This window comes from Diadema setosum, chromosome 15 (assembly GCF_964275005.1).
Source record: "Diadema setosum chromosome 15, eeDiaSeto1, whole genome shotgun sequence".
Lineage (NCBI taxonomy): Eukaryota > Metazoa > Echinodermata > Echinoidea > Diadematoida > Diadematidae > Diadema > Diadema setosum.
The window spans coordinates 4,647,313-4,673,654 of NC_092699.1; the positions used below are offsets into that span (position 1 = coordinate 4,647,313).

The window sequence follows — 26,342 nt, forward strand, 5'->3', positions numbered from 1 at the left end:
GCATTACATAATGGTGTCCCATATCAACCTGTCATAAACGTATAAAGGTGAAAACTATAAACATAAAATACTTTGCTAAGACTATGTAACATGGAAAGAAACAGACTATTTGTTCTTTTAGTCCAACACGGCGAAATATCGTTTAGTATCTCAATCACGTGTTTATTTAGTTGTTCGATAGGGATTTTCAGGTATTTCCCCATCTCTTTGCAATAAACTCCATATCTACAAATATATTCGTAATAACAGTGTTGACAAGTTCAAATAATTGTTGAGAACATATCTATTTACTCAATCCTTATTTCGTTGTTGTTGTTGCTGCTGTTGTTATATCATACGCGCATAATGCTGTACCTTAGCGCATTTTTTTCCCGGATCAATGCGCTTAGAAACATCAGTATTACGTACCATGTAAGGAATCAACTTTATTGTCATTTATAATACATGATACATTCATAAAGCGGATCAAAAACACATACTTCTATATGCGCTGTACAATTCAGATAAACAATTAATATAATAGACATAATAATTAACAAAAAAAAAGGTTATAAATATTCATCTTAATGATGGAAGACGGACAAAGCGGGTTTTCTTTATATCCCTTCATCATCTCATTCACATTACGTGATTGTGTCCCATATTAACCTGTCATATACGTAGAAAGGTGAAAACGATAAACATGGTAATCTTTGCTAAGACTATGTAACATGGAAAGAAACAGACTATTCTTTTCAGTCCAACATGGCGAAAATATCGTTTAGTATTTCAATCACGTGTTTGTTTGTTTGTTTTGTGTTGCTTTTTTTTTATTGCAGGAAGGTTTCCCATCCATTGAAAACCAAATGAAGCAAAGAAGATACATATACCTTCGCTCCTGCTGCCGATGTACAGAGGGCAAGAAAGAAATCGTCTGCTATCTTGACATCGTAAAGGTCTAACGTCTGAAGGTTTGGCATGGTGCAGATACTCTTGGCGTAAGCCTCTGATGCAGCAGGGGAAATGTCAGGTCCAGCACAGTGTCTTATTGATTGAAGCTTTGCCGCAAATTGAAGGAATGTATGAATGATATGACCATTACAAAATTATACACTCTTAAAACATCCGAGTCAGAACTGACCCGGAACTGGGTCCGTTGGGGTCATACACCGTTCCGGGTCAGAAATGACAAGGAATGTGGTCAAATATTACCCATTCAGAGTCATGAATCGGGTAAGGATGACCCCATTCGGGGTCTTCATGACCAAATTCCAAGTCATTTCTGACCCGGAATGGTGTATGACCCCAACGGACCCAGTTCCGGGTCAGTTCTGACTCGGGTCTTTTTAGAGTGTATGACCACATAAATCCACTTCTCCAATTCCCTCACTGGCTCCCCAAACATAAACGTATTAGCTTTAAAATCCTACTTATTGTTTACAAGATATATAATAATCTTGCCCATCTTTTCTTAAAGATTGATTTATTTCTGCTCATCCACATCAACCCGTTCTTTCCGTTCTTCCTCCACTCTCCAGTTATCACGTGGTCCCCGCACCTATACCCGCACCGTCTACGGTGATAGGGCTTTTTCTGGTATTTCCCCATCTCTTTGCAATAAACTCCCTATCTATATTCGCAATGGAAGTGTCCACAAGTTCAAATCATTGTTGGAAACGTATCTGTTTAGTCAATTCTTATTTTGTTGTTGTTGTTGTTGCTGCTGTTGTTAAATCATATGCACATAATGCTGTACCTTACCTCATTTTTCCCCCGGATTATTGCGCTTAAAAACATCAGTATTACGCACTATACAAGGAATCAACTTTAGTGTCATTACTTATCTATAGTAACTATTTATCTAGTACTTTCCTAAGACTATGTAATATGGTAATGCATTTAGAGAAACAAATTATTCTTTATAATCCAACAGGGCGAAAACATCGTTTTACATCTCAGTCATGCCTGTGTTTGTTCTTTTGTTTTTTTTTGTGTGTGTTTTATATTTCAGAAATATTTTCCAGTCATTGGCAATCAAGCAAAGAAAGAACAAACCTCCGCTCCTGCTGCTGACGTACAGAGGGCAAGAAAGAAATCGTCTGCTATCTTGACATTTTGAAGCTCTAACCTCTGAAGGTTTGGCATGGTGCAGATACTCTTGGCGTAAGCCTCTGATGCAGCAGGGGAGATGTCAGGTCCATTCCAGTGTTCTATTGATTGAAGCTTTTCAGCAAAATAATATAAGGAATGCATTAGTGATATGACCATTAAAAAATATATATATAATAATCTAGCTCATATTTTCTTCAAGATTTGATTTCCTTCTGCTCATTCACTTCATCCGTTCTCTCCGTTCTTCATTCACTCTCCAGTTATCACGTGATCCCCGCACCTATACCCGCAGCGGCTACATGTACGGTGATAGGGCTTTTTCGGTAACTAAACAGTATTTCCCCATCTCTGTGCAAGAAACTCCCTATCTATATTCGTAATGGAAGTGTTGACCAAATTCAAACCATTGTTCAAAACTTATCTGTTAACTCAATCCTAATTTTTTTATTGTTGTTGTTGATGTTGCTGGTATATCATATGCATAATCCTGTATCTGTCCTCATTTTTTTCCCCGGATTAATGTACTTAGAAACATCAGTATTACGCGCTAAGGAATCAACTTTAGTGTCATCAGTAATACATGCTACATTCATAAAGCTTATCATAACGCATGCTTTTATGTGCGCTGTACAATGGAGATACAAAATATAAACAAACAAATGAATAACAAGTATAACAATAAATCTAATATATACAATAATTAACAAAAAGGGTTATAAATATCTATCTTCATGATGAAAAACGGGAAAAATGGGTTTTCTTTCCATCCCTTCATCATCTCATTTGCATTACGTGATCGCGTCCTATATCAACCTGTCATAAATGTAGAAAGGTGAAAACTATACATGAAATAATATGCTAAAACTATGCAACATGGAAAGAAACAAACTATTCTTTTTAGTCCAACATGGCGAAAACATCGTTTAGTATCTCAATCACGTGTTTGTTTGTTTGCTTGGTTTTTTAATTGCAGGAAGGTTTCACATGCGTTGGAAACTAAATGGGTCAAAGACGATACCTTCGCTCCTCCTCCTGATGTAACAAGGGCAAGAAAAAAAAATCTGCTATTTTGACTTTGTACACTCTTAAAACATCCGAGTCAGAACTGACCCGGAACTGGGTCCATTGGGGTCATACACCGTTCTGGGTCAGAAATGACAAGGAATGGGGTCAGATATGACCCATTCAGAGTCATGAATTGGGTCAGGGTGACCCCATTCGGGGTCTTCATGACCAAATTCCAAGTCATTTTTGACCCGGAACGGTGTGTGACCCCAACGGACCCAGTTCCGGGTCAGTTCTGACTCGGAATTTTTTTAGAGTGTATATAGGTGTAACGTCTGAAGGTTTGGCATGGTGCAGATACTCTTGGGAAAGGACTCTGATACAACAGGGGAGATGCCAGGTCCGCAAAGGTGTGTTATTGATTGAAGCTTTGCAGCAACAAAATATAAGGAATACATTAATGATATGATCCTTACAACAAGATATGACCACATTACTCCATGCAGTTCTCCAATCCCCCCATTGGCTCCCCATATATCAACTTATCAGCTTTAAAGTCCTGCTTATTCTTTACAAGACATGAATCTTGCTCCATTTTTCTTAAAGATTTGATTTCCTTCTGCTCATCCACTTCAACCCGTTCTCTCCGTTCTTCCTCCAGTCTCCAGTTATCACGTGGCCCCCGCACCTATACCCGCAGCGGCTACGGCGATATGGATTTTTTTTTTTTTGTTATTTCCCCATCTCTTTGCAAGAAAAAACTATCTATATTCGTAATTAAAGTGTTGACCAAGTTCAAATCATTATTGAAAAGTTGTCTGTTTATTCAATCCTAATTTTGTTTGTCTTGTTGTTGCTATTGTTATATCGTATGCACATGATGCTGGTACTTTATACCTCATTTCTTTCGGGATTAAAGCCCTTAGAAACGTCAGCATTACGCGCTATAATAAGGAATCAACTTTAGTGTCATCAATAATAAATGCTACATTCAAAAAGCGCATCAAAAACGCATGCTTCTTTAATTATGCGCTGTACAATTCATATGCAAGATACAAACAAACAAATGAATAACAAGTATAACAATCAATCTAATACATACAATAATTAACAAAAGGGGTTATGAACATTCATCTTGATGATGGAAGACGGAAAACGGGTTCTCTTTCCATTCCGTTATCATTTCATTCGCATTACGTGATCGTGTCCCATATCAACCTGTCATAAACGTATAAAGGTGAAAACTGTAAATATGAAATACTTTGCTAAGACTATGTAACATGGAAAGAAACAGACTATTCTTTTTAGTCCAACATGGCGAAAACATATTTTAGTATCTCAATCATCTGTTTGCTTGTTTGTTTGTTTTTGTGTTGTTGTTTTTTTTTTTTTATTGCAGGAAGGTTTACCATGAATTGGAAACCAAATGAAGCAAAGAAGATACATATACCTTCGCTCCTGCTGCTGATGTACAGAGGCCAAGAAAGAAATCGTCTGCTATCTTGACATTTTGAAGCTTTAACCTCTGAAGGTTTGGCATGGTGCAGATACTCTTGGCGTAAACCTCTGATGCAGCAGGGGAGATGTCAGGTCCTTCCCAGTGTTCTATTGATTGAAGCTTTGCAGCAATATAATATAAGGAATGCATTATTGATATGATCAACTTATCAGCTTTAAAGTCCTGCTTATTGTTTACAAGACATGAATCTTGCTCATATTTATTAAATATTTGATTTCATTCTGCTCATCCACTTCAACCAGTTCTCTCCGTTCTTTCTTCACTCTCCAGTTATCACGTGATCCCCGCACCTATGCCCGCAGCGGCTACATGTACGGTGATAGGGCTTTTTCGGTTACTACAGTATTTCCCCATCTCTTTGCAATAAACTCCCTATCTATATTCGTAATGGAAGTGTTGACCAAGTTCAAACCATTGTTAATAACTTATCTGTTTACTCAATCCTAATTATGTCATTGTTATTGTTGTTGTTGCTGTTATGTCATGTGCACATAATGCTGTATCTGTCCGCATTTCTTTTTCCGGATTAACGCACTTAGAAACATCAGTATTACGCGCTAAGGAATCAGCTTTAGTGTCATCAATAATAAATGCTACATTCATAAAGCTTATCATAACGCATGCTTTTATGTGTGCTGTACAATGGAGATTCAAAATATAAACAAACAAATGAATAACAAGTATAACAATCAATCTAATACATACAATAATTAACAAAACGGGTTATGAATATGTATCTTCATGATGGAAAACGGAAAAAAACGGGTTTTCTTTCCATCCCTTCATCATCTCATTTGCATTACGTGATCGTGTCCTATATCAACCTGTCATAAATGTAGAAAGGTAAAAAGTATAAACATAAAATACTATGCTAAAACTATGCAACATGGAAAGAAACAAACTATTCTTTTCAGTCCGACACGGCGAAAATATCGTTTAGTGTCTCAATCACCTGTTTGTTTGTTTGTTTGTTTGTTTGTTTGTTTGTTTTTGTGTTGTTGTTTTTTTATTGCAGGAAGGTTTACCATGCATTGAAAACCAAATGAAGCAAAGAAGAAAGATATACCTTCGATCCTGCTGCTGATGTACAGAGGGCAAGAAAGAAATCGTCTGCTATCTTGACATCGTAAAGCTCTAACCTCTGAAGGTTTGGCATGGTGCAGATACTCTTGGCGTAAGCCTCTGATGCAGCAGGGGAGATGTCAGGTCCCTTCAAATGTATTATTGATTGAAGCTTTGCAGCAACATAATATAAGGAATACATTATTGATATGACCATTAGAAAATATATATATAATAATAATTTTGCTCATACTTTCTTAAAGATTTGATTTCCTTCTGCTCATCCACTTCAACCCGTTCTCTCCGTTCTTCCTCCAGTCTCCAGTTATCACGTGGCCCCGCACCTATACCCGCAGCGGCTACATACGGTGATGGGACTTTTTCGGTTCCTATAGTACCGGTAAAGTGAAAGTTGCAAATGATGGTATACCGGTATTTCCCTTTTGTCTTTCAAAATAAGTGAAAATATAGTCACTTAAGTATGCACCTGATTGCACCATCAAGAGCTAAAAATTGAAAAAGCTCCCTACTGTGGGAGGCCACGGGGGGGGGGGGGGGGGAAGGGGGGGGGGAACCCCTTCCATACCCTCGCTTGCGCACACATTAGCATGCCGAGATGCCGAGTCATGAAAATCTCACTCATAAAATATTTTTGAACTTGGCATCCCTGGTATCATAATGGAAGTGTTGACCAAGTTCAAACCATTGTTGAAAACTTATCTGTTTACTCAATCTTAATTTTGTTATTGTTGTTGTTGTTGTTGTTGTTGTTATATCATTATGCACATAATGCTGTATCTGTCCTCATTTTTTTTTTCCGGATTAATGTACTTACACTGCAAAAAGTCCGGTGTTAAATAGTGAACACCGAGCTGGTGTTAAATTTTCGGTGCTCATTTATGGTGTTAAATTAACACCTACGGGTGTCATTTCCAAATTTTAAACTGTTTTTTGAAGAGTTTCTTAGTAACTGCACTTCTTGTTCATTTTTAATTTAAACAAGACGATCAAGAATTTTACATTAAAATACTATATTTTTGAAAAAATGTGAAAATAAATTTACACCAAAGTAACACCAGCTGGTGTGGTCCCTTATTGAAGCTGGACGGGTGTTAAACCATTGATATTAACACCAGGAAATATCAAATCAACACCATGTGGTGTCATTTTTGAATTAACACCAGTACAGTGTCAAAATAACACCAGGTACAGTGTCAAATTAACACCACGAAGTGTCAGGTGAACATTTTTCAACACCATCACTGTGCATTTTTAACACCTGTGGGTGTGGTCCTTTATTGAAGTTTGATCGGTGTTAGATTTAACACCCGTGGTGTTAAATCTAACACCGATGTTTTTACAGTGTAGAACCATCAGTATTACGCGCTAAGGAATCAACTTTAGTGTCATCAATAATAAATGCTACATTCAAAAGCTTATCATAACGCATGCTTTTATGTGCGCTGTACAATGGAGATAAAAAATATAAACAAACAAAATAATGAATAGCAAGTATAACAATCGATCTAATACATACAATACTAAACAAAAAGGGTTATGAATATTTATCTTCATGATGGAAAACGGAAAAAAACGGGTTTTCTTTCCATCCCTTCATCATCTCATTTGCGTTACGTGATCGTGTCCTATAACCTGTCATAAATGTAGAAAGGTGAAAACTATAAACATAAAATACTATGCTAAAACTATGCAACATGGAAAGAAACAAACTATTCTTTTTAGTCCAACATGGCGAAAACATCGTTTAGTATCTCAATCACGTGTTTGTTTGTTTGCTTTTTTTTTTCATTGCAGGAAGGTTTCCCATGCAAAGAAGATACCTTCGCTCCTGCTGCTGATGTAACAAGGGCAAGAAAAAAAATCTGCTATTTTGACTTTGTGTATAGGTGTAACGTCTGAAGGTTTGGCATGGTGCAGATACTCTTGGGGTAGGATTCTGATACAGAAGGGGAGATGTTAGGTCCGTAAAGTTGTGTTATTGATTGAAGCTTTGCTGCAACAAAATATAAGAAATTTAAAAAAAAAGTGATTGAGATACTAAATGATATTTTCGCCGAGTTGGACTTCAAAGAATAGTTTGTTTCTTTCCATGTTACATAGTCTTAGCAAAGCATTTCATGTTTATCGTTTTCAACTTTATACGTATATGACAGGTTGATATGGGACACAATCACTTAAAGTGAATGAGATGATGAAAGGATGGAAAGAAAACCCTCTTTTTTCGTTTTCCATCATTAAAGGGGATGGCTAGTAACTGATCAGTGGGAATCAGTGGGAATGCTGGAGGATGATTGTTCCAATCCTTGTGGGATTCATTTAAGAGTACACTATATATCTATTCTTGTGTGAAAATTATTTGCTTCAGAATGGTATCATATTCAAGTAATGTGCAGTTTAATGTTTCCAGGTAAGCGTCCCTGGTCAGTGACGGGGCATTAATCTGCACATTACTTGAATATGAGACCGTTCTGAAGCAAATAATTTTCACACAACAGTAGATATATAATATACTCTTAAATAAATCCCACAAGGATTGGAACAATCATCCCTCAGCATTCCCACTGATTCCCACTGATCGGTTACTAGCCTTCCCCTGTAAGATAAATATTTGTAACCCCTTATTGTAATACTTGTTATTCATTTGTTTGCTTGAATTTTGTACCTGAATTGTACAGCGCATATAGAAGCATGTGTTTTTTTAAGCGGTTTATGAATGTAGCATTTATTATTGATGAATCTAAAGTTGATTCCTTATATAGCGCGTAATGCTGACGTTTATAAGCGCATTAATCCGGGAAAAAAAAAATGAGGTAAGAAACAGCATCATGTGCATATGATATAACAATAGCAACAACAAAATCAACAAAATTAGGATTGAGTACCGGTAAATAGATAAGTTTTCACAATGATTTGAACTTGTCAACACTTTAATTACGAATATAGATAGGGAGTTTGTTTGTTTGTTTTTTGGCAGAGAGATGGGGAAATAACCGATATAAGGAATACACTAATGATATGACCCTTTCAGAAATATATGACCACATAAATTCACTTCTTCAATTCCCTCACTAACTAACTGTGTTTTATTGATTGGAGCTTTGCATCAATATATACATTAATGACATGACGAAGGAATACAATAATGATATGACCATTACAACCACCGTAATCGCCCTGACTATGCGATCTGCCAAGTTATATGAAAACGGTACAAGTATAAAGATTCATGCGCAGTTTTGATGCACATTGATTTAACTTAATAAACCATCGATACGTCATAATACCGTTGAAATAAATGATTCGTAAATTTCCCGGCAAAGTTTCTACATTTCCCGTCAAAACTGAATGTTTTTACAATTTCCGTCGATGCCATTTCCAAAATTTGTACATTTCCCGGGGAGGCGTTTGTTCATTTCCCTCCCGTTGTACAAATCTTCGTGTTTGTATTATACAAGGCTCCACATGAATGAGGGCTACACACTTCAGGGCAGAGGTATAAATGAAAAAAAAAGATCATTTTGTGTCTCATTTTCATTATTCAGTTGTCACTGATACCATCGTTGTGCAAACATTAAAAACTACCATTTTATATTTTTGCAGAATTTTTGCAACATTTTCATCCATTACTTTTACACACTGCCTCGTCCTCTTTTGTTGTTGTTGTTGTTTTTTGGCAGTTAGCATTGACATGCGTTGGACATTTCCTTCAATAAAAATGAGCTGAAGTAAAAAGAAAAAAAAAATCGGCAAATAAAAAAATAAAGGCGTAGGGAGAAGAATAATGTATTGTTTTTATCCGAAAAGAAAATTCTCAGATAACTGAATAGAGGATATGGCAAAGACCAGTACACTTTTAGTGCTTTTTTCTCTCCGGGGTTGGTATGATCTGTATATTGTGCTACAAATGAACTTTAACCTGTCTACTTAGGTTTCTCTGCTGAAAAAGATGGATAGCCGACGATTACAGACCGGATATAGCACGAATAGATTCATAGACAGTCAAATACAATACCGCGTTTATGCCCTCTAAATTCAGCAACATTTTTTTTTCTTTTCAAACGGATTAGATAGCATTATTTCACAACGTTCATGGGGCTCACAAGATGATAGGGTTACACATGCCCAAATCATCTGGTTTTATGGTTTTGTGATATAATAACATAGGATATTCTGTAACTTTTCTTTTCCTATCTCTCTCAACATAGGCCTAATATTTTCTATGATTATGCATAACACCTAAAAATTTGATCTCAAGTGTACTGTAAAAAAAAGTTACATCTTTGATATATAAGTATGATGAGTTTTTTTATTGTCTGTTGTACACGTCAGTCTTGTCAGTATATGAATGATTTTAATTTTCAGTATCTTTTTTTTCCTTGCATAAACACAGACGAATTGTATGAATATAGTTTAAAGGAATGAATTAATCATTAAGTCAGGGGGGGGGGGAGAAGGGAATTGGGGTAAAACAACATAACCTTGTGACTGTAGTTCTTTTGAACGCAAACTACATACCACATGGAATACCAAGGAGGCAAATCCTGAGATGGTCTAAGACCATGGAAGAACGAGTAAATACATATCCCCTCTTTTCATGACAAAACAAGCTTTACCGATTGTGAGCAAAATGACCTTGCATCACAAAACAAACAAAAAGTTACAGTTGTGTGAGGACTGAAAACATCTTGACTTTTCCATATTTCTGAAAGAGCAAGTCTTCTTCTACAATATGATGAAATTTGAGATCATAAACGGGCAGAAAAGTGTGTTTTTAGCATATTATCTAATTTTCTTTTGTTTGCAAAAAGTGTGATGAAATATGGCTTTAGATTATTCTTTTCATTTCTTAAAAACCTTGTACACACTCTTCACTTTCAACTCCTATAACTTTTGACGGGATGATGCTACTACTTGGAAAGTTGACATTAATTAAGGACGGAGTGTGTTGATAAGGCAAGCTTAATTTCAGTTTAATCTAATAATTCATTCGTTGCTGTTACTCTGGTGGTTTTCATCCTGTTTTTTCTCCCATTCATGGCACAGCCAGCACGGCTTGGTGAAGATAAGCGCTTGAAAAGACACGGTACTTCAGAGTCTCTTTTCTCAGTTCACACTTTTCCTGAGTGTGCGGTTTCTGTGCAATATTTAGATAGATTAGAAGAGTCCATTTGATTTGAGTTATACAAGCCTTTAAAGCTTAAAGGCTGCTCTTTCAGAATATGCTCTTAATTTCATGTCTGGCGATTTTCTGTTTGTTTTGTGATGCAGGGTAACAAACGATCCTCTAAGGCTGGAAAGCACGATTCTAAAACATGTTTTTTCTTTCATTTAATAAGGCGTCCATAAGGTTCCACTGTTTCCACAGCACATGATTCTTCTAAAGTATACTTATGCATCAATCATCTTTGATCTTATAACTGTGTATCATCATCTCCTGAGTGGAAGTTAACTCAATTCTTACAAATTATTTCTACGCTGTTAAAATTAGAGAAAAACAAACACATAATAATGTATCATACAAGCACTTTAATAGATTCATTCGAACCTTCTTACAGCAATCACAGCTGATGCCAAAATCGACAAAGAAAAATAAAGAAAATAGTAATACTCTTTGAACAGAAGATTCTAACCTTTGATTGTGAGGCCATAGAAGCCATTCCTGTGTAGAACGCGTCATGCAGCTGGACGTCGCCCAGTCCCATTGACATGAGACTGGATAGTGAGCAAATGCCTCGACCAGCAAGTCGAGCAGAAGAAGCAGGACTATCGTCCTTGTCTGCTATATCACATTTATCTGAACGCCCCGATGCCTGATGATTGAAGAAGTAGAACATTAAGACATTCAGTTTTGCGTTTGTGTTACACTTGAAATGTGCAATAATCTAAACAGAAATGATGGAAAGACGAATATTTGGTATTTTTCAGTGAAAATTGTGCTAACAACCTGCAGAGATATCAATTCTGAATGCATGGTCAGTTGAATGTCACAACTTGGGTATGCGACAAACATCCTCGTTTTCTTTGTGATCCGGCCAATCATTGTGCGTGTGTGTATGTGTGTGTGAGGCACACAAAATACAACAAATGAACTTTGACTGTAGAATTAAAACAGGTCATGAGAATTATAAGAATCAACGTATAATCATAACTCTCGTGAAAATAAAGCTATAATGATGTACCGTGCTGCTGTGTATGTGGCATAACAGTAATATAGAAACGTAGTGATGTGAAGGAAAGGTGAACAATGCTTACAGAGTAACTACAGGCCTGAAGTACATACATCCATCCAGAAATTGTATGGTCAGAACCTCTAATCCGCAATGATGAAAGTGTGTTCAGATGAAGAATCAGAGGCTTGGCGGCATCCAGATAATTGCATTCAAAGGCGACATTAATGACAAACAACAGTTCGTCCTTATCCTCAACATTCAACATCTCACATAAGAAACCTAGGACAGCCGTTCCAACATCTAGTCCTTGTGCTGCAGTGAAGTAGAGGAGGTATCGATACAACTGGTAGTCATCAATCAGCTGTTTTGTCAGCTGGTTGAACTCCTCCAGGTTGTTCTCATACAGCCATGCCAGATGTATTCCCGCTAGATACTCATGAAATAACTTGTGGGGAATTCGGTATTCAACCACGAGTTCTGTTTTTCTCTTGTTGTTTTCCCAACTTGAAACAAAACGCTTCTCTCTTGTGAGGACCCCAATATCACATGCCGTCTGTAAATCATCTTCACTTGCAATGAGGTCTTTTCCTCTAAATACAAGTTCGTTACGAAGGAGACTATACAAAGCATCTTTGCCAAAATTCTGTAAACAGACGTTACCTTGCTCCAATTTCTTTTGTTGGTCTTCCTGGACAGTCACCTTACCAGCATAGTGCTCTTTAAGAAGGAGTATCAATTGGTCGAAGAGTTTGGAAAATGTCTTTAGTTCCTGAATCACACTGCGGCTTCCTTCGTTCTGCCAGATGAAACAAAGCATGCTGCAGTAAATGGGGTAGGGTGCCATATTCTGTGCTACAAGGCTGTCCTTCTCTGTCATCAATCTAGTGAGACTCTCCCTGGCCTCTTCGTTGTTTTGGAAGAATTTCGAAATGTAGCAGGAAACATCACCTGGCTTGAAGCCCTCAATCTTAACAAATGTGTACTGCTTCTTCAATTTCTCATCGGATCTTATCCGATCAGCTTTCCACGGTCGAGTGGTAACAATAACTCTGGAACTTTTGAACTTCTCGCACTTGATCACTGCAGGGGTGGCATCTCTTGAAGCTTTTACACTAATATCCTGACTGTACTCATCAAGACCGTCATAGAGAATCATTACTTTCTGCTGGTTCGTTCGAATGTATTCGTCTAATTCAACCCAATCACAGTTCAGGTCATCAGACAAATTGTTCATGATGGAATGACTAAAGCATGTACTCTCCTCAATTTCCCTAAGATGAATTAGGAAAAGGAGATCAATGGTCTGCAGACATCTTCCCAAAGCCCAGTCAAGTGCAAGTTTAGTAAGGAAAGTTGTTTTGCCAACACCCGCTTCTCCACTAATTGCAATACGTTTTCGTATACCTCTTTTAGTGCCAATCTGCTCCAAGTGTTCAATGAAATTATCGTAATTGATGTCTATTCCTTCATCGCTCTTATCATTAGACAACATCACTAAATTTGTGTATATTTCCTCCAGCTTCATTGATGATTTCGAATAAAGAGGGGAAGTGCGCACACTGCTGTACATGTTGTCATAATGTTCCCGTAACTCCTTGATTTGTTGAACTCTGTCATTTGTAGAGCCTTTACTTGCTGGAACTGAACTTGATGTACCTGATGAATCTGAAAGAATGCAAATTTGAGATCATTAATACCAACTAAATCTGGAATGCATACTATGCAACAAGGATTCTTTTATGTTCGCCAAATCATGGATTCTGTCATCTCAATATTAGGCCAATACAAAGCTAAAATGATTAGACTGCATGGATGTCACATTGTTAACCACAGACCCCCCTGCCGCGGTGCAAAGTGGGGGGGGGGGATCACTGACTATAAGATATTGCTGCCATTTCTAACATCCGTTTGGCATTTGTTGTACCATTACCCTCCTTTGGTTGATAAAAAAGCCTTGAAATCCTCCAAACATCTTCTTACTGACATAGTACAGCATGGACACAAGAAGACTGTAATCTTAATGTCTAATAGAGTCATTCAAAATCATTCACTGTTTCACCATATTTTAATTATAACCACACATGCAAAAAAAAAAAGAAGAAAAGATGACTGGAATCAAACATTTTGGCCAGTTCCGGATAAGTTGATCTCCAGAGCTGTGGTCGAATCGAATGGAGCAACATTACGCTAATTCCCTTTTCATGAAGAAAAAAAAGAAATCAAACAAACGAATACATAATTACAATGTACACACCATCGCACAATATTATGCTGCCGCAAACTAGAATTCAAAGAGTCAGTATCTGATAGTTTGGCTACACATTTAATCTTTAATCTGATTGAAAAGTCTGCCAGCTAATTCATACTATTACTTTTCTACTTTGATGTAATTTCAAGTCTGTAACTCCCAAATGAGTGCCAATGAATACAGTGTACTAGCAAGAATGCAATTTTGTATCTTTGGGAAATGATATTCTAATATTTTAATATGAGTATCATCTTGGCCATTTCATGTATAAATTTAGTAATAATTTGTTACCTCCCACTTTTACTGGGACGTTTGTGAGAAACAACTCCTTTCACAGATATCCGACTCGTCATTCTAATGAATTTCATTTACCTTTAACCAGAACGATATTCATTCAATCCACATTTACTTTTCTTGGACCAAAATTTTGGAATGGCCTCAGTAATAATTTATAAACGGCCACAAGTTTGAATTGTTTTAAAGTTAAGTTAAAGATTTTTTTTAAAGATAATTCTAAAAACAAAATTCTTTTGAACGTTATCATTAAACATATATATTTTTCACATTTAAATTGAAAAGGTCAAATTTTGTTGACTTTTCAATGATTTCAGAATTACTGGAATATTCACTCTCATTGTTCCCTTCATATTTTGCGTATAGCTTAGCGGTTCCGTTCACTCTTCACTTCTTGTCTTCTCAATGGACATAATTCTTTCTTTCTCCTATTCTCCAACCATATTATTTCTTGTTCTTCTTTTTCTTCTTCTTCATCTCTCTGTCTTTTCTTTCCCGTTCTGTTTTCTGCATGACAGCGACGTAGTGTTTGGATTTGTCTGGGTGTCTGTGTAGGGATAGTTAGGTTTTTATGCCTCCGCCACGAAGTGGTGCCGGAGGCATTATGTTTTCGGGTTGTCCGTCCGTCCGTCCGTCCGTAATGAATTTTGTGGCAAGCGTAACTACAATTTTTTTTAGAAGTATCCTAATGAAACTTGACATGTATGTGTATTAGGGGGTGAAGTTGTGCCTGTCAACTTATGGGTGCACATGCCCAAGGTAAAAGGTCAAAAGGTCAAGGTCAAATACATACAATTTCACTATTTCCTCCATATCTATGCATCGCCTGAAGATATTTTCTTGAAACTTAGTGTATACATGTAATACCTAATTAAGATTCTCTGGTGAAAGTTTGGGGTCATGAGGTCAAAGGTCAAAGGTCAAAAGGTCAAGTAAAATATTAGAATTTCACTTTTTTCTCTGTACCCTGGAAATTGTTCAAGGTATCTTTTTTTTTTTTAATTCACGTTCCATATTCCACATTTCGTACAAGTTTTATATTCCATTTGATTTGAAGCAGAAATGTTCGTCACACAATGGTCAGTTTGAACCAATAATGCACAAATGTATAAGGACATATAATTAACGTGTAATATGAGGAACCCACTAAAAAGTAAAGCTTGTAGGATGTGGGTTCCAAAAATATAACATAGGGTTTTAGTACAGTATATCAAAGTCAGAAGTGACGTAACCTGCAAAATTCAAAATATCGAGAATATTACAATGTTTACGGGATGTACAAAGTATAGTATATAATGTTTTATGATTAACTTATGGTATAAATGCTTAAAAAAGTAGCAAGTTAATCAAACTGGTGAGGTCATCCGAGCGAGGCATCATTTAAGTATATGCAAAAAAAAAAATTAAGCGATTACGGCAAAATAATTACACATAGGATTTTAGAAAATTGGCTTTGAGATTTTTCTTAAAGGAGCTTAAAGAACTTGAGTGCAACCGAACCGAATCTAACTCATTCCAGAAAGAAGGGCCGGCGGTAGATGTAATTGTCTTAAGGGCTAAAAATGTACAAACAGGGGAAAAATGATAGGATTCACTGTGTCTTGTAGGGTAAGTATGAATATCACTGTTTTTCACAAACATTGAGGAAAATATACTAGGAAGGTCACCAGTATTCAACTTATACGTGAAAATTCCAACATGATATAAATACATATCAGAAATTTTTAACAATTTACTTGAAACAAACAATTCATCAGTATGATCAAAAAATTGTGCTCGATTTATAATCCGCAAGGCCTTTTTCTGAACCAAAAGTAACGAATCAATTTTAGTCTTTGAGCAATTCCCCCAGGCTAATATTCCGTAATTCAAGTAAGGTAATAATAAAGTTGTATAAAGAGAATGCAATATTGGCTTTGGGAAGAGATATTTCAGTTTGTGAATAATTCCAACATTCCTGCACAACAATTTACATAAATAATCAATATGTACTTTCCATGAAAGGTTACTGTCAATATAAATACCTAAAAATTTTGTTGAATCTATTTGATTTAACTGTAAACCGTTCATTAAAACTAAACCTGGAAGAGATTTTATTGTGTTACTGAAAACCATATAATTGGTCTTATTCATGTTAAGCGACAATTTATTTGCCTGAATCCACTCAAACACCAACTTAAGTTCATTATTCAGAGAATCGAGCAAAACATAAGGATCTGAGTGAGAATAAAATAGACTTGTATCATCTGCGAACAGAAGAAAAGACAGCAGAGAGGATGAGTTACGGAAGTCATTGATGTATAAAATGAATAAAAGAGGACCTAAGAGGGAGCCCTGTGGAACATCACAACAAATCGAGTTTATATCAGATTCATGATTATTTACGGAAACAAATTGAGATCGACCGGTAAGATAACTTCTGAACCACTCCAAGGCCTTTCCACGAATACCGTAATGATTTAGTTTATACAAAAGAATTTCGTGATCTATTGTGTCAAAGGCCTTGGAGTAGTCCAGAAACAGACCGACTGTATGCGACTTGTGTCTATAGCTCTTACAATTTTCTCAACCAGTAGTAATATAGCATGGGTGGTTGCATGTTTTTTCCGGAACCCGAATTGATTATCAGCTAAAATATCACAATCGTTTACAAATTTGATTAAACGATTATAAATCACCTTCTCAAGTAATTTAGAAAAGAATGACAGAAGCGATATTGGTCGAAAATTTCCTAACTCATCCTCTCTGCCTTTCTTATAGATTGGGATAACTTTAGCAATTTTCATTTTAATGGGCACAATACCAGTCAATAAAGATAAATTCAAAATGTGAACTAAGGGTGATAGTATTTCGTTTACAATACATTTCATGAGGTGATTAGAAATCCCATCATGACCTGTACTCTTCTTGGGGCTAAAAGAATTGACAATATCTACGACCTCTGTTTCAAGTACTGGGAGAAGAAATAAGGACTGTGGATTGGAATTTAAAAGGTAAGAATGAAAGGGTCTGTGTACAGATGAAATATTGCGTGCCAGATTCGGACCAATATTAACAAAAAAAGAGTTGAATGCTTCCGTAATTTCCACATCATCTGTTAAATTCTTCCCTTCACAAAGGATATTATCAATATTACCCTTATTTACACGTTTATGAATAACACTGTTTATTACATGCCAGGTAGATTTTGCATCTGACTTGTGCTGTTCAAACAAAGAACAAAAATAATCTTTCTTTGCTTTACGTAACAGGGACGTAAGAGTATTCCGATATTTAATGTACTTTGATTTATTCAAAGCTGTATTACATGATTTATATCTGTAAAATAAAGTATCTTCATGGAACATACTGACTGGCAGTGATTATCTAGCAGATTTAGGGTTCATGGGGTCAAAGGTCAAGGGCAACACTTCAAAATTTTACTATTTCCCTCATATTTATGCAATGCCAGCAGGAGTATTTTTTTTTACACTTGGTGTATGCATGTATAACACAATAGAGATTCTCTGTTAAGTTTCTTTTCTTCTTTTTTTTTTTGCCTCAAAGGTCAAAAGGTCAAAGATCAAGTGAAAGTGCTGAACTGTTTCCTCCATAATGCTATCTAGGAAATGGTTCAAGTTATCTTGAAACTTATTACATATTTATGCATGTTCTACCTGACAGTGATTATCTTAATATGAATTTTAGGGTCAAAGACCAGATGAAAATGGCAACAATTTACTATTCAATACAGAAATTGCACTTTTTCTCCATACCTTGAATATTACTCAGTGCATAAACTTATGAATGGATCAAAGTCAAGTTAAAGTTCTTAAATCTCCAAATACATGCTCTAATACATGTATTCTTCCAATTAAACCTAGGTCAAGGAAGGTGAGCATATAACACGTTTGTGACAAACTTGTCATTTTAATATTTTGCCAATTTTGTGAAAATGTAATCACACATTGTCCACATGTACTATAGACCTATTAGGAGAACCATGCATTATGACGGAGGCATACCAGTCGCCGTAGCGACATTTCTAGTTATTCGTAATTTGTTTTATTCATTTTTGTAGATTGAATTTCGAGTACTAAAGTAAAATATCAATGCTATCTTATGTATATTTTGTTTTCCTGTGTTGGGGGGGGGGGGGAATGCACCCTACAAGCATTGCTTCTTCAGCATTCCTCCCCATCTCCTGCATTCTCTAAACTTCAAAATGTTTTGTTTTTTTTCCACCCTATCATTTGTTTTTCCTTAAATATCATACTTCATATTTTGTAATTATTGACACATATATGTGCTTATATTTTATGTGATAAAGAATGTATTTACAAGTTCTCTTGGAGATGAAAAAAAAATGAATGAATGAAAGAATGAATGAATGAGAGATGAGAGAAATATATAAATATGTCTAGCAGGGTATAAATCAGGTAGACAAGGCATCCCTAAGACGTGTGTGGTTTCTTTCGATCGATTCCTACATTTTGGTAGTTGAAACACCCACAATGTCATCCTCAAGACAATTGACAAGTTACTATAATATATAGCTGAAGGCAAGTGTCAAGTGATAAGCTGAAATACCACGGGCCATTATTTTTATCTTATTCTCTCAGTTTGATTCATTCATGTTGGGAGTTATAATACAGCTTACCTTCTCTCTTCGTATTTTCTTTCAAATTGAAATTAATAGAAGAATATTTTATTTATGCTTTATAATTCCTTGATACTAAAGAACATCTCCTATTGTGACATTGTTTGGGCAACTGCAAAAAGTCACATTGACAGTACAGTATGTATATTGCTTCTACAAAAGAAAGCTATACGTGATACACCAAATCAGGTTATCGGGACCATTCAGATCCTCTGTTTGTAGAATTAAAAACACTAAAGGTAAATTACATTATCATTATTATTTTTTTGTGCAAATTCACATTTCATGTTTCGTTTGTATAACGGTCAGTTGTCATCTTCTTTTTTTCCCTCATTATTTCAGTTGAATAAGGACATACATTCTTATCCCATTAGGCAATCTGATAAATCTCATGTACAAAATCTGAAAACGGTGATGGCTCTGAAATCTATCAGACACACTGGACCCGATATTTGAAACTCTCTTTCTTCTGAAATTCGAACTTTAAAGTCTATGTATTCTTTTAAGAAAGTTGTAAAGACAATGCTGCTCTCTGAATGTCAGTGATCTTATAATGTCATTGTAAATATATTGTACATGAAATTCCCTCGTGGAATTATCGCCGTTCTGAATTTATAGCGTATTCAAGCCAGGTGAGATACCTCTTAATTCGTTCATAAACCGACATAGCAACATTCTTAGTTCTCACTGTGCTTATCAATGTATACTTAATTAAAAGTACGTGCTTTATTCCTAAACCACTCATGAACTCACGTCAGCACTGCCAATCATGCCTTTGAATAAACCTCGCTACTTTCCAGATAAATTTAGCATTTCATTGGGCCCAACATGTTGTCTCATTCACAATGATAACGGACAATGACAACCACACCGTCCGCCCCGCCCACTCTTTCTTCCATTCACATTAAAGAGCTGTTATCCACATTCCACACATTGTGAACGCTACTGGTTCTATGGCAAGCCGAATTATCGCTGATTTCGGTATCTCTGAGAGTGCAAAATGATCACATTTGGAAAATTGCAAGGGTTCACTAAAATGGTCCTAAAATCATAACGCATTAACTGAAATTAAAGCACTTGGTGTCATTTTATTAGAAAGAGAACGGACTTTCCAATAGTATATAAAATAATGAAATATTTGCAACAATATTGCAGTAATTAAAGATCTTTGGTGTTCCGTTCTTTTTGGGCTACCCTGTATATGTATATATGTACACACACACACACACACACATATATATATATATATATATATATATATATATATATATATATATATATATAATTGTATATATACATATACATATATACATAAACATTAATTCCTAACAAAGTAAGTTTCTTCATCAACTTTAGAATACTATACAGCAATACAGTTTCTTCGTTGCCTTTACAATGTACAACAGAACATATCAGCAATGCAATGAACAACGCAGAAGGGCTACAGCTTAAGCATTGCTTGATTTGTATGCAGCCCTCGTGCATAATACATTACTAGTATTATAGGAAAAAAGGAGGGAGGTATGACTTGCATAGACATGGGATAGAAGAAAGGAGAGAGGAGAGGTCTGTCTGCTTTCGCTAATACACAACGTTAGATCACCTGCATCGCTAAATAGTAAGAATGGCAAAGTATTTTCTCACCGAGGTACCGGTGAACGGTTACAGGTCATGGTCGGTTACATCGCGACTGCAGAGCAGTTGCAGAAATGTCACCGCTATAGTCTACGACTCTGAGACGTCTATTGCGAAATTACGGTATCTCCGGGCAGTCGCAAGAAATTTGAAGACATGATTTAACAATGTGGCTGACCGATTTTAAAAATTCTCAGTCTCAGCTCTCTGACCTTTATGATTATGTTCAGATGGACGAAAACTATAAGGAAAATCAAGCATAATGAAGATCATGAACCACCGGGGTGGTGGTGGTGGGGGGGGGGGGAGGGTGGGGTTTGCTGGTTAAAAAAAAAAAAAAAGGTGATGAAAAAAACTTGCCCTCCGGCCTCCGTGTACTTGCACCCCTGTTCACAGAACCACCTAGTGTGCATTTTGTAGAACTTGCCTGGTATGATTCAAGTTTTACTAATCCACTCATAGATACAGATTCTCACTGTATTTATCAATGCATACTTACAATTAAAAGTACGGCCTTTATTCCTAAACCACTCATGAACTCACGCCACTACCAATCATGCCTTTAAATTAACCTCGCTACTTTCCAGATAAATTTAGCATATTTTCATTGAGCCCAACATGTCGTCTCATTCACAATGATAACGGACAATGAAATTCACACCCTCCGCCCCGCCCACTCTCTCTTCCATTCACAGTAAAGAGCCGTTGTCCACATTCTACACATTGTGAACGCTACTGGTTCTATGGTAAGCCGAATTATCTCTGATTTCGGTATCTCTGAGAGAGCAAAATGATCACATTTTGAAAATTGCAATCGTTCACAAAATAGTCCTTAAATCATAACGCATTAACCAAAATTAAATAACTTGGCGTCATTCCATAGGAAAAAAAGGCCTTTCCAATAGTATGCACAATAATGACACATGTGCAACAATATTGGTGTAATTAAAGATCTTAGGTAATCCGTTCTTTTTGTGCCACCCTGTAATCAATGTATATAATATATGTTTTTGTTTCTGCATGAACAATGATATAATGCAGGAACCAATAAAATCAAATCAAATCAAATCAAATCAAATTACAGAAGTTACTGCAGATGACTCAAATATTCATTGTATATAGTATATAAGAAGCATTCTTCATGGTGACACGTTACCATTATTTTTTCCCCTAATACATTGCTGCAAGAATATCCTTTCTTGTTATTAAAGTTAATGCAGGCAATTGCAGTTTTTAGTTAAATTATAAATAAAGCCCTTACAAGTTGCAGTTTTGAACAATTGCAAAAATTTCCTTCAAAATGTTTGATGGCAAGAGATCATAAAATATATGCATTCATACAAGTTTGCTAAATGAGGAATTGAAATAGGGCAGAAGGATTATGAAGGTTGATCCGGGGGAATAAATTGTACACTAACCTAAGGTAACCCAACCTATCGTCATTGTCCCTGTTACAAGTCATTCCTCCCCTGATCTTTGCTTATATCTATGTTATGTAGCCTCTGAGGTTATTGCCATGAAGCCAGAATATAATACTGTTCTTGTTATTGATCCTGTAAGGCACATAAAGTGGTGAATTCTTAGCATTATTTTATGCACCAATACTTGCCTCCTTCAGCAGAATGCTGCTTGTCACCGGGCAGCCTGTTATTTTATTCAAGTAATTCTAGACTAAGCTTTAATTGACAGGTTGAGGAGAGGTAACAGAAAGCTTGGGAGGAGCCTGCTACCAGCCTGAGCAGCCATGGGAAAGGGAGAGCATGAATGGAGAGAAAAACAGATGAAAAAAAAGGGCAGGACATGAAGAGGCGAGATCTGAGGGTCTCTGCTATTAGAGAAAGCAACATCTATTTCATTTAACGAATATGTTGCTTGTAGTTTGCATTGAAGCTAAGATGTTCCAGTAGTGGGTTTTTTTTATTTGCTTTTGGTGTTGTTGTTGTTTGTTTGTTTGTTTGTTTGTTTGATGGGGGTAAAACATGAAGGAAGGGGTGACAACAGATGGGAATGAGATACCTCAGAAGTTTCTAATCGCATAGGCCAAATAGAAGACATGGTGCCATGGTGATGAGTTTCCTCACCTCTACATTTGTCTACCCCAACATTGGTGTTTGTGAGGCTCATTTTCAGCCGCTGACCTTCTAAATACAGAGTGTGATTTACTGCTTTCACTCATTGAGAGCAACTTTAATTTGCTTTACTATACTTTCACTAAGCCTTGTGATACTTAAGTCGCTGAAATTATGTTCGCGTGATTGATTGCAACATAATTATTATGGTATTGCGCGCATCATCCGTCTGTCCATCCGTTATCTCCTTGCTCCCTCAATAATTTCTGCATTGCCTTAGTTCTTGCATTGATGAATTATTCTGATGAGCACATGCGCATAAACAGAATAAAGCTTGGGTAAGTCGAAGGTCAAAGAACATGGGTCATTGATCTGAAAATATATTTCTTAAAGATATCTTATACTGTTCAAGACATCGACTTCAAACGTGTCACATGCATGCATACTTGTGAATCAATTTACTATTTAGCTAATTGCACTAAGATCATCCATAATGACTGCAGGACAGTCTTGTTACAATTTTAATTACTATAATGGTGATTGCCCTTCATAAAAAGGCAATTCATTACAATAACATGGCGTCCATTATGATCATAGTGGAATTGGCATATAAGCGTCTCAGAGAGATCTTAACTTTCAGGGCCACATTTCATATAAGAAAGATGTTAAGATAGCAAATCGTGCTGGAATGGCTACTTCCCATAGAAACAGCCAATCAGAAATCTGGCACAACTCAACACAGGAAAACTGAGATGATATTATTAATCCTAATATAGATGTATGTTATATAAAGTACACTGCAAGGCAAATTATATTACTGCAATAAATGCACACTTGTAAGAGATTGGATAGAGGTCTTTTTTTTTATTGTCCTGTATAATCGTAGAGCATGTGCCAACAGGTTGGCCAAAATACACTATCCTGCTCGTGTGGCGCCAGTAAAGGGTAAAGAACCCTCTACTAGGGTTCTGCCTGCACAGAAATACCCTTCTTTCCCTAATCTGCTTGCAGGTGTTTTGTTGCTCTGAAACACTTACGAACGGCTTACAAACACATTTGATTTTTAAGAGCAACCTGAACCATATCTGTCGTAAAGGTACAAGCACCTTCTTGAACTTACAAACAACTCAGATCTTTATGAAACAGCCTCAGATGATCGTAATTTTACGAACGAATCTATGAAGGACTTAACAACTGGGTGCACTTACAAGCAACTTGGTGCTTTTACGAACAACTTGGGCATTTACGAACAGCTTTATGAAACACCCCCTCCCCCCGTTCTATTAATAATTGCTGTTATGACATTGTTAAAACAGTGAGCTGTGATGCATATGAATGATTCAAGACCTTTAGCTTTTGTTTTTATTTGTCATCAAGTGTGCTTATTTTTTAATGGTGAGCTGAAGAGGGGATAGGGGACTGGTAATTAAAGTAAAGGAAACAAAGGGTTATGACAGAGTGCACAAACAGCTGTTGGAATTCAACCTTACTTTCCAAACAGAATGATGACACAATGCCGGATAAAATGCCTATATGACTAAAGTTAAACACACGATTTGTTTTGCCATGAGCTATTATTATCATTTTATTGATTGATTGATTGATTGATTGATTGATTGATTGATTGATTGATTGATTGATTGATTGATTTTACCATGTAAATAGCATCTACACTACGTAACATAAACATTACAAACATTAAACAAAAATGAGAGTGAACATAACAACACACTCTGTATGCATTTAACACAAAATGGTAGAGGAAAAGATCGTGACAATATTACGGTGTATATCTATTTAATTAGGACTACTCTTTTAATGATCAATGTCATGTTTGTCTCCTGAATCACTCTGTCTATAGGAAAATTACCCTATGCATCTGCACACTTTACAGTATGATGACCTACCGGAGGGTAGATGTGTCTCAGCAATCCGGACAAGTTTGGCTCTCATCAGAGCTTCTCTCAGGTCTGATCGAAGTGACGACGAGCTTACCCTTTGGCTCCACTTACGAAGCATGCTGACAGTTCCATCACTGGTTACTTCATGGTAACGATTGTTGGTTTTGATAAAGTTCTGGATTTCTCCCAAAGTGAAACCCAATTGTTTCCCAAGGTTCTCGATGTCTTCATTGTTTGAGATATCTAATGCAATACCTTTCAGAAGGGTATCCACATCGTCTGACATCCTGTGATAAATTGAGAGGAATGGGCCCATTTTGAATTCTGTATGATTATATACATTAATTACATGAATAATCAAGTGCCTCGATCAGTTCTGCTTGTTCAAGTCTGATGTAAATCCTATTTTATCCCTGATTGAGTCCCCTGCGGTATTATAGGGGTTGAAGCCCAAAGTGAAAACAATACATGGGTCGCAGTAAATGACATGAGTTATAGCCCAGATGCAAACCTTATCATGCAATCAAAGTAGTCGATCAGTTTGTACGATGCAAAACCAAGTTCGAATGGCTAAGAGAGCATCTCTATGAATAATAACCAGCCATAATCCAGATACTTTGTTAAGTCTGCAATTAGTCATTTTAATCATGATTCGAAATGTGCCTATTGAAAACCCATGTCAATCGAGTGAACATTCCGACTGGTTTTCCTTTTGTGAAGCAATCACAGCGAAATGTTTTTTCATAGCTTCTTTTTTAATATGAAAACTAAACATGATTTTGCAAAGGTCAGAAACATACACTTGGGACTTTTTTTAAGAAACCCAGTATGCAGGCTTTTTCCGCTATCCTGTCTGCCATCAAAATTAAAAGTCATACGCATGATTTGAAGACATTTCTATGAGATTAAAATGTTCTGTTTTGACTATAATATTGCTTACCTCTCCTCATCAACTTCGTGTTGAAACTTGGCACGTTTTGCAGCCTTGTCTGGCTGTTCTTCCCTCTCAAAATTTTTAGCCATGATTTCCAGCGAAGTATTGACACCCAAAATGCATGAAGTCGAAATTGAGGGTGGTGCAGGGATGTAATAATTTTGTCCTATACTGGCGATTCCACGTCGTAAGGCGACTAGACTGGGAGAAGGGCGTGGCTACATAAAAGACAGGTTAATCGATGAACTGATCGTCAGAACACCTCACCGGACTGACTTCTTAGTCCAAGACCTAGAATGAATGAGGCATATGACCACTCTGTTTTCAGTCATTGATCAGTGTCCTTCATATTCTTGTGGGGTTGGAAACTTTCTCCTGGACCCTATTGCATAAAAGTTGAGATCAACCAGAACATAAAAGATACAATAAGTACCGAATTCTGGTTGGCTGATATCGGATCTGAGTTATTCTGACTTGCGTTTGATTGCATGTTGTCATTCAAAAGGAGGCAGAATTCCAAAAGGAATTAGAATACTTTGATTATTATCATGTTTATGAAGTCTACTTTTAGTTGTATATAGGCCTAGCTGCATCTTTTGTGTAAAGAAAATAACGAATAAGAAGAATAATCAACAAGGTCAGTTGCATTCAGGAACTAATATTCCCAGCGCCTTTTTTTTTTGTTTCCGTGCGGCGCTCACGTATACATGTGAGTGCATACGTGTGTATGCATGGGTGTGTTTCAGTTTCAGTT

At 36.4% G+C, this 26,342-nt stretch overlaps 1 protein-coding gene across 1 annotated transcript; it reads right to left on the reverse strand.

Moving 5' to 3' along the window:
- Positions 1–809: 809 nt before the first annotated feature.
- LOC140239189 (uncharacterized) lies at positions 810–26,078 on the reverse strand. The gene is made up of 9 exons (XM_072319070.1): positions 26,022–26,078; positions 25,595–25,806; positions 24,661–24,941; positions 11,951–13,533; positions 11,329–11,508; positions 5,682–5,849; positions 4,547–4,714; positions 2,035–2,202; positions 810–1,037 (listed from the first exon to the last, which is right to left on the reverse strand). Exons 1-9 carry the CDS (start codon positions 26,076–26,078, stop codon positions 810–812), a joined length of 3,045 nt encoding a protein of 1,014 aa, XP_072175171.1.
- Between the last annotated feature and the right edge of the window lie 264 nt (positions 26,079–26,342).